Genomic DNA, 9,950 nt, shown 5'->3' with positions numbered 1-9,950 from the left:
GCTCGTTCGAATGACATTCCTGGTTCTTCATAATGAACGGCTATTTGTCCCATAACACTAGACACTTTCTCGAATCATTAAAACAATCAAAAGCATCACTATCTTTTTGTTATTGTCACAATAACACCGCTCGCAGTAACTCCCGCTCACCGTAACTTTACTTAAGCAGCACTATCTTTGCATAGCACCTCTCCAACCCATCCCATACTTCTATCTTTAGGCCTCCGTAAACTTCCAATTTTTCATGAATTCCATAACCATTGCATACACCTCGTACCATCTTGTTCAGTTTCTTCCATCTTCCGACATCACTTTACATATGTATACATAATTTTACCATACTTATAGCACTACTCCAGCCCTGTACTATATCACTATACAGTATAACTGTACAACTATACAGTATAACTGTACAACTATACTACATAACAGTACTATATAACTATACTATATAAAAGTACTATATGACTATACAGAATAACAGTACCATAAACTACTACATCACTATACACTATAACAGTACTATATAACAGTACTATATCACTATATTATATAAACAACTCTATATCCCTATTCTAAATAACACTACTATACTATATAACACTACTACATAACACTACTATATAACACTACTATATAACTCTACTATATAACTCTACTATATAACTCTACTATATAACTATACAACATCTACAGTATAATAGTACAGCATAACTATGCTATATATCAATACTATATCAATATAACACTACTACTTAACTACACATATACTACTCCTTCGTGCGACTTCCATACTATTCTTACCCATAATACTGCAGCATGGATTCACATATACATCTCCTGCACACACATCCCCCAATGTTTACTTAAATTAATCACTAAAACCAAATCAAACATCAAAAGTAACCACTTCTTCCTCTGGTGTTTCATTGTAAGGACAGTAATACTCATAGCGTCAGGGCGTTAACCACACAATCTATATTGCCGTGTAACCCCAGAAATCATGAGTAATCCGCCCTCGTCCTTGATACGCAAGTCTACGGGCAAAAGCCTCACAATGGGCTCTGCAGCTCGGTCATCTTTTCATATCGCCAGACTACCATTAGACGCCAAAAGTCTCAGTAACACCATCAACAGTACCAACGGTGCAAGTAACGTAGCGGTGGCTAAGAGACTCTCGCTTCTCTCTACTCCAGCTTCAACAAATAAGCGTCGTCAGAGTCAATCTTCCCAGCAATTACATCCTCCTTCATCGTCACAGCACAGCTCCCAACAAACACCACAGAATTCACAGCAAACTTACACTTCGAACGCGATTTCTTTGCAGAAACAGCAGCAGGTTCAACAACAGCACACTCCTTCACAACAATTGCTTCATTCGGGATCTAATGCGGTAGACCAGCGTCCTCTCAGAGATAAACAGTACCAAGCTCTCATTCAGCTGGAAATTTACGATTTCTTAGTAGCAAATAAGTTCGAACTAGAAACAAACCACGCCATAACACAGAAAAGTCTCCAGCAACCGACACAAAAGGATTTCACTCTGATTTTCAGGTTTCTCTATAACAAAATCGACCCTTACTATCAATTCCATGGTTCTGTCGAGAAAGAAGTGCATACGCTATTGAAGAATTTGAATTATCCATATATAGACGGTATAAATCGTTCCCAAATCGGCGCCGTTGGAGCTCAAAATTGGCCGTCCTTTCTAGGAGTTTTGTACTGGTTGGTGAAACTCAACTTGGCCATTGTGAATCTTGACGTTGATGACTCTTTAATTTCTCCTGGAGATGAATTCGATAGAATCTTTATCAAGTACATACGAGACTCGTATAATGCATTTATCAATGAGCGAGATGACTATTCTGAGTTCTATAATGAAATGAGACTCCAATTTGAGCAGTTGAACGCCGCCTTGATCGAAGACATCCGAAGCTTGGAAGAAGAGAACACTAGACTTCAAAGTCAATTCAATGAGATAAACGGACAATTGATAGAATTGCAGCAAGCTGAGAAGAAATCTCGTGCTTTAGACGATGATCTTAGAAAGTTCAGAGCATATATAGATGAAATGGAATCCAAGAAAGTCAAATGGGCCGAAATTCTTAAGAAGTGCTCAACTGAGATAAATAATTATGAAAAGGAGATCCAGGCACTTAATGATGTCAAGCGGGAGTACGAAGAAAAAATTGAAAGCCAAGGTATAACGGTAAACGACATAAACAACCTAAATATTGAAAGAGACCAGTTGTCCAAAGCAATAGATCAGATAAGCAAGAAAATGGAGAATGCAAGATCAAGCGTTGAAAGCAGACAGATAGATTTGATCAAAAACTATCAGAGCCTTGAAAATTTTATTAATCTGTACAATAATACCATTCAGAAGGTAAAGTCGGCTGACTACAACTTCGAGATCAAACTCAATGAAGATATTCTAAGAAGTGCGACTGATCCGAATACTAGTATTGTCCCAGCTTTTGAACCTGACGCAATTATCAACAAAATCTTAAGGGATGAAAAGGTGAGTCTCCTTCAATACAGAAGCGAAATCAAGAACAACGTCCACAAGTACAAGGATGACAACATAAAATTACTGGAACAGTATGATCAGTTAATGGAGAAAATACAGGAACAACAGGAGTACTTTGAAGACTTGCAAAATAGATATAATCGTTCAAGAGACAATTACCATGAGTCATATGATGCCATGATGAGTGATAGTCTTGCTTGCTCTGCGCAAATAGAGCAATTAAATCGAGATTTGAAAGCCATACAGGTGAACGCTAATGAAGGAGTGATCGGCTTGGAGACTGAGCTAGTCAATATTAACTTTAAAGAAAGTGAAGTGGACCATCAGATTTCAAGGTCCAGAAAGGAATTGTACGAGAAGTGTGCCAAGATGTCGCAGTTCATAGCCAATTTCAAAGTCCGTATCCAGAGCAACTTGTTGGATCTTGATGATCTCACGAACTCAGAGCTTGAGAACGAGAAAGATAAGGAGTTGACAACGGGTGAATTGGGAGAAGTGGAGTCATGAGTCCAATCTTGGATAGAAGTGAAACAACAAATGGGAAATAGAGGTTATTTAAATTTAGCATATGTAACATTAGAACTCTGTATAATTAAGCTGAATAGATTACTACTTTCCATCATATTTTGGAGATGAAATTGTTAATAATAACCAAAAGGAGAAATTCTGTAGTGGGAATGGATCTTCCAACTTCTATCCTGAAGTCAGCCTTTCAAGATTTATCTGATTCTTGCAAAAGTGACCTTATAGAATTACCTATTGAATCTTTTAGAGCAATCATCTAATTACAATTCATATCTCTGTACCTAACTATCACATAATAGTCTCTACCTCTGTATATCTCCATATCTACACCTCTTCACCTCTACTCTCCTTCAACTCTACACCTCTTCACGTCTACTCCCCTTCACCATACAATTCATACAATTTTAAAGAAATTCACGTGATCTCTCCTCTATATATCTACCATATTAAAACATCCACACATCAACCACATATGCACTACTCTATTTCCACCAGTTTCCCTTTTAAGAAAATTGTTTACGATTCACGAAACAATTCAATATAACACTTCTTTTGTGATTGCAATAAGATTACGTTGAAATGAGCGATATCAGCATATATGTGACGTCTAACTTGACGTCGTCGGAAAGAAGAATTTCTCCACAATGGGACTTGCATTATCTCAAAACAAGATTGGAGCTTATCACTGGAATAGAACCAAAGTACCAAACAATTCAGTATTATCCTATTGCTAACTCAAATGAATCACGCAAAATCGCTGATTCGAGTAACTATAATGAGCAAGCTGACAAAGAGGTAACGGTAACACAGTTTAATATTGTTCCTTTCAGTCGCTTGCATGTCATTGACACGAATCCTGACTCCGAGCTCGCAGGCTTAGACGAAGACAATATTAGTCCTGATGCGGAGTTCAAACTTTCAGAAGAAGAATACGCAAAGAAGACCAATACGGTGCTAAGCTGGAAGCAGAATAATAAACTCGGACGATTCAATCCTGAATTCGACAGCGCCAAAGTAAAGTTATACGAAGAAAACCTTGCTATCGCAGAGACAATGAAGGTTGGACAGAGATGTAGGGTCATAAATATTGGAGGAGAAAGAAGAGGGGTTGTTAAATACATAGGGAAGATCGAGGTGTTGGATAAGGGTGAAAACATCTGGGTTGGCGTTGAATTCGACGAGCCAACGGGAAAGAATAACGGTTCTATCGACGGAGTCAAGATCTTCGAAGCAAAACCAGGGCATGGAAGTTTCCTCAAGCCCAAACAGGTTGAGGTTGGAGACTTCCCAGAGTTGGATCCATTTATGAGTGATGAAGACGATGATGAGCTCTAATTCAGGAGATTTGTATTGAATTCAAGAATGAAGGAGAAACGTATTACCAATATGCAATTTAATTTACTCTAAATGAAGCAAATATGGCGTAGCTAACTTCTTGAACAGTTTACACTATAGCTGTGAGTATTTTCTTCCATCTTTTGGGCAAAGCTGTAGATTACAATGCAAATAGGACTGGTTGGTTGTTATATATGTCGTATTATACGTTGTCTTAACATTCCGACATTATTGCTAATGGTTGCAAACGACATTTCTTGTCTTTGTAAGCTTTTGCCCAGTTGTGTGGGAGTAATAGGAATACTCCGAGGGGGTCTTTATGAGCTGTTGTATTCATTTTATTGTAACTATAAGTTCTGTGCTGTGTGAATAGTCCTATTAGCTACCGTCTTGACTTATTCTTTTTTTTTTCTTTATGGTATAAAAATACAATCCATGTTAGGATGATATGTATTGTTGTAATTGCTTCTAGGAGCTCTGCGGAATCTACAAGAAAGCTGTCCTCCTTGCACAGAGATTACTCCCCAAAGCACATACGCATTCTTCCCTTCATCTTCTACGCTGCAGCCCTATCACTTATACTCAACCCTCGCTGGTGAACCTCCTTCCACCACCACCACCACCACTTGACATATGTAATGTCACTCCCTGCACATACACATCGCCTCCATCACTCTCGGCGCTACCACTCTTCTCCCAGCCGTGATTTTCGTGATATCCATCGGCATGAGGGATTAACAAAACAACTCTGACAAATAATTCAACGCTCTCTTTGTAGTCAACCTAACAGTATAAGACCAGGAGGAATTCGTAGTTTCGGATCGTGTTCTTATTAACTGGAAAAGTCGCTTCAACCGTAATATATTAGGCATAATGCTCGAGTTCCTTGACGACTACGTCAAAGACAGAGATTCGTTCATCAAGTACCTTCGTCTTGTAGTGTTTGTTTGTTTCTACTTGATCGCAAGACAGTACTACACGAAATATGCCACCGAGAAGCTTGCTCAAAAGCAGCATGCCGAGGACCAGCGCGAGGCCGCATTGAAGCCCGAGAAGGAGAAAAGGGAGAAGGAAGAGTTGGAGGAGAAGTTGAGAAAGGAAGCCAAGACGTTTGGATGGGGTAAGAGAACCAGAAAGAATGTCAAAAACACAGAAGCTACATTGCAAGAGGCTGCCGAAGAACTCAGACAAAGACACCAGACTGCTTACGACGCCGCCGAGGACCATGACATTGAGGACTTATTGGAAGAGTAGACAGAAGAAGACAATTTTGCTGAGCATGAGAACTGGGAGATGTTCTTCCCAAGTCCGTGAATAGTTCATATACTATGGTATCGTATATGCCCAAAATCTACGTATCTACCATATATATCATTTCCGTTCACCATAATCTACTATATCCATTATTTCCACCATAATCTACGATACCACCATATCCACTATTTCCACTAAATCTACCATATCCATTATCTCCCCCATATCAAGCATACCAGCCAAATCCACAATACCAATCAAATCCATCATATCCATCTCCAGCAACAACTCTCCGTCTTCACAAAGCACTCTCTGAATGTTAACAGTGGTAGTGAGTCGCACTCATAAAAAATGTCACTAAAAAATGTCACCGAAAAAAATCATTTACAAGTGAAATATTTCACTGGCACATACTTTTTTTGTTAAGGGAACCGTTGGTTGTGTTTGTGAATGAGTACACAAATGAGAAAGGGCTTGAAATAACACGGATTTTCTTGATACAAAACTTGCCTTAATTACGTGGACCCGTATCTCTTATCTCTCCCTCCAAAACCATATAGACCTTAGCTAGCTGTATATATATAGCACCCATAAAAATAGAATAATGTTATCACTAACAAGCATCTTTCACAGTATTTTTAAGCTCACTAAGTGCTCACTAAATGCTTACTGAATGTTCTCTTTACTCTGTTGATGCGTTCTACTGAAAATTTGTCACGTGATCAGATATCCGATGGCATCGAAAAAAATTCAGATTTGTAGTGAAAAATTGGGTTCATGGTGAAGAAACGTTGAAGTAATCGGTTCTAGTGTCGGAAAAACATAGTTAAATAACAAATAAACACCATGGCCGGAGACCCTTTCTTGTCAGATCCCTCCAGGAAAAGAAAGCGTTCGTCCAAAGTCACTAGCACCACGTCGAGATCGAAGAAGAACTCAAGTCGATCCAACACTCCACAAAGAGCACAAGACGAAGATGATGAAATAAGCGGAATGAGTGATTCCGAGGAAGAGAGCGAAACCCTTGAAGTTCTGTCTAATGAAAACGATGAGGACCAACTCTCGTCGGACGAAGAATTTGCCGACGAAAACGCCACGGAGAAAAGAAGAAGATTAGCAAAGCAATACTTGGATAACTTGAAAGCAAACGAATTGAATGATGAGGAACAAGATTTCGATGCCCAGGACTTGGATAACGATATTCTTGCAAAGAGATTACAGGTGGATGTGGCTGAAAGTAAAGGTTATGTGTACAAATTCATTGGGGACAAGATTTCATCTCAGATCGATGATTCTACCAAAGTCATCACCACTAGAATAGGGTCTAAGAACTTGACCTCGTTAGCAGTGAAATATCCATTCATATATACTGTGTCGAAGGATGCAGAACTCATCAAGTGGGAAATCTCCCATGATTCACGTAAAAAGCCAAAGAGAATAAGACATAATAAGGGAGGTCACAAATATATCAATAATGAAAGCTCCACCAATAACCATCATTGGGGTGCCATAAACTGTGTTGCAGCATCACCAGATGGAAAATACGTCGTGACAGGTGGCTCTGATGCCCGTTTGATTATATGGTCGACGGAGAGTTTGTCCTGTTTAAAAGTGTTGGAAACAAGATCAGCAGTGAATTCTATTGTATTCAGAAGAAACTCCGATCAATTATATGCTGCATGTGCTGACTTGAAGATAAGAACATACTCCATAAACCAGTTTACACAACTAGAGATCCTCTATGGCCATCAAGACAATATCTGTGACATCTCTGCTTTGGCCAGAGAAACTTGTGTTTCCGTCGGTAGTAGAGACAAAACAGCCATGTTCTGGAAAATTGCTGAGGAATCGAGACTCACATTCAGAGGAGGTGACTCTGACGAAAAGAAGAGAAAGAAGAAAAGAAGAGATGACGATAACAACAACGAGGCCGCCCCGGAAGATGAGTTACCTTTCCATAATGAAGGCTCCATAGAAGTCGTTTCCATGAACGATGAATCGCATTTTGTTACTGGATCCGACAATGGTAATGTAGCTTTATGGTCTTTGGCCAAGAAGAAGGCTCTCTTCACGGAAAGATTGGCACATGGGTTGCAACCACAATACACACCAGCCAAAGCCAGTGCTGAGACATCGGAAGAAAAGGCAGTTAGACAGGTTCCAGAACAGAATCCATACTGGATCACCGCCATTCACGCTGTTCCTTTCAGTGATGTTTTCATTACTGGATCTTTTGACGGCTCAATCAAGGTATGGCAGGTGGACAACGACAGGTTACACAGATTCAAATTAATTGGTTCTATCTCTAATGTCAACGGATATGTGGTGAGAATTGACAGTGCTGAGATATCTATGGATGGAAGTGAGAAGAATAAGAAGTTGTCGGTGTATGCCTTGGTGAGTAAGGAGCACAAGTTCGGTCGTTGGTTGGGTAAGGTTGAAGGAGGAAGAAATGCATTAGTGAGCTTCACCTTTGATATTTAATATATCCACGTGAATAATAAAACAGAGAATGACGAGGACGACTACAAGCACGAATAGGAGTCTCATCTCAAGCATATTACGTATTCAAAGGCATGGCACGAACACTAAGGTCACTACTCTAGATCATATAATACTTCTTAGGAGAAGTCACCATAAAAGCAGAGGCATCACATTAAAAGTGGAGTTCATCACATCAAGTCGGCTCTGATAGCAAAGTACAATCATAGTCCTAGCATAATTGGGCTCAATAGCCCTCATATCTTGTATACATAGATAGAAGCATTTTATATCATATAAGCATTACGATAAGATTTTGTAGAGGAAAATGCTCTACGTAGAAAGCTAGCAAGTGTAGTTATTCGGCAGATAAGGTTGCATTGTGCTATATTACTGTGAAGCCACGAATGTTATCATACATTATATGACTTTCTTTGTAGTGATTCCTTAAGCTGTATCAAGGAATGTATGTCTGTTGTTCTCTAGAATCCTTTGTATATATTTTAAGGATCTCATATATATAGCTAATATACATTTTGGCTGTTTCTATAATACAGAGTAATCACTGGCTCTAAATGGTGTAGTTTATCCCCTAAAAACTACTTTTAGATATGGAGACCAGATCATCTTACAAGAAGATCTTATTATCACTTCATTCTTTCTAAACCAGTATATGCTGATGACGACTTCCTTGCTTCTATTAATTAAATGAACTCTCGTCATTCTTATTTTCCCTCTATTACAACTCAATTTCCCTAAAATGCTGCCTCGTCGTCTCCACCAGCATCCATTCCATCGTCATCTCCATCATCGAAATACTTTTCAGCATTGTAGTCATCGTCATCGTCTTCATCAAACTCGTCATCTACATCTTCTTCCAAATCCTCTGCTTCTTCGTCCTTATTTTCATTATTGTCATCCAACTCCTCAGCCATGCTCTTCAACTTCTCCAACATGGAATTAGCCTTATCATCATCATTACCGTTAAGTACGTTATATTCGGTTAATCCACCATTTGATTTGTAAGTTGACAACGACAAAAGCTTCTTTTTCTGTTTATTTGTTATTCCCATGACAGAGTATAGTTCTTCTGGGAACATCTCCAACTGATATGGGTGCTCTTCTATGGTTCTTCCGATTTTTTTCACTTTCTTATACTTATCTGAGTATCTTTGTATGCCATCTGGAGCAGTATTGCTCTTTTGTTCTTGTACCTTCTGGCCATTACCAGCAACATCGCTTACTTTTCCAGTATAGAACGGACCGTCTGCCATTAGTTTAGCAAACGAAATCGACTGCTTTGCTGCCAACTCTTCGTTTTCTGTCAATGGTCCATTCACAGGTAACACCAACTGAGGTTTTTCAGTCCCAAAGTCGGTAGACAAAACGTCACTATAGTCAAGCCCAAAGGGCAAAAGTGCTTTTCCGGAGTTTCTATTCCGAAACGACATCTTCTATGGTCTCTACAAGCTACTTAGCCAGGTCTATAATACAACAACTCTACTGTTATAGTACTAAATACCAGTTCTTTAACCGTCTTCAATGCCCTTAAACATTGAGATGGATGAAAATCAACCGCTGTGGTCCTGCACTAAAGGAAAACTTTTCCGCGCTACCATGTGAATTGTGAGTTTTTTCGGTGAGTTGGAACCACGCCGCAGTATTGTAGAGTGTTTGTCACGTGATGAAAATGGCCCAAAATAACATTCCCAAAAATGTCTATTTTCATGGATTTTAAATAGCTTAAAAGTAGTAGGGATTCCTTTAAAGCACTATGGCTCTCCATTCTTCAGGTAAATATCGCATTTTAGCCGTTTTTCATCAT

At 39.1% G+C, this 9,950-nt stretch overlaps 5 protein-coding genes across 5 annotated transcripts; 4 read left to right on the top strand and 1 right to left on the bottom strand. All coding sequences in view use genetic code 12, as the record gives it.

Moving 5' to 3' along the window:
• Positions 1–924: 924 nt before the first annotated feature.
• RJT20DRAFT_128416 (kinetochore-associated Ndc80 complex subunit) lies at positions 925–3,162 on the top strand. The gene has a single exon (XM_064917273.1). The coding sequence runs from the start codon at positions 1,004–1,006 to the stop codon at positions 3,035–3,037; it is 2,034 nt and encodes a 677-aa protein (XP_064774574.1). The 5' UTR covers positions 925–1,003; the 3' UTR covers positions 3,038–3,162.
• Positions 3,163–3,613: 451 nt separating this feature from the next.
• On the top strand, positions 3,614–4,473 carry RJT20DRAFT_45086 (uncharacterized protein). The gene has a single exon (XM_064920196.1). The coding sequence runs from the start codon at positions 3,635–3,637 to the stop codon at positions 4,388–4,390; it is 756 nt and encodes a 251-aa protein (XP_064774573.1). The 5' UTR covers positions 3,614–3,634; the 3' UTR covers positions 4,391–4,473.
• Positions 4,474–5,263: 790 nt separating this feature from the next.
• Positions 5,264–5,644, top strand: RJT20DRAFT_135245 (uncharacterized protein; the record flags this gene model as incomplete). The annotated part of the gene is made up of 1 exon (XM_064918387.1): positions 5,264–5,644. The coding sequence occupies one exon, from the start codon at positions 5,264–5,266 to the stop codon at positions 5,642–5,644; it is 381 nt and encodes a 126-aa protein (XP_064774572.1).
• A 733-nt stretch (positions 5,645–6,377) lies between these two features.
• RRP9 (Rrp9p) lies at positions 6,378–8,578 on the top strand. The gene has a single exon (XM_064917272.1). It carries the CDS (start codon positions 6,491–6,493, stop codon positions 8,126–8,128), a length of 1,638 nt encoding a protein of 545 aa, XP_064774571.1. The 5' UTR covers positions 6,378–6,490; the 3' UTR covers positions 8,129–8,578.
• Positions 8,579–9,667, bottom strand: RPC31 (DNA-directed RNA polymerase III subunit). The gene has a single exon (XM_064917271.1). The coding sequence runs from the start codon at positions 9,574–9,576 to the stop codon at positions 8,881–8,883; it is 696 nt and encodes a 231-aa protein (XP_064774570.1). The 5' UTR covers positions 9,577–9,667; the 3' UTR covers positions 8,579–8,880.
• Between the last annotated feature and the right edge of the window lie 283 nt (positions 9,668–9,950).

The sequence above is a fragment of the Scheffersomyces xylosifermentans genome (assembly GCF_036884685.1).
Source record: "Scheffersomyces xylosifermentans strain CBS 12540 chromosome Unknown RJT20scaffold_4, whole genome shotgun sequence".
NCBI classification, from domain to species: Eukaryota; Fungi; Ascomycota; class Pichiomycetes; order Serinales; family Debaryomycetaceae; genus Scheffersomyces; species Scheffersomyces xylosifermentans.
The sequence above is the reverse complement of the archived record's forward strand: the minus strand, read 5'-3'. Positions and strand labels throughout refer to the sequence as shown.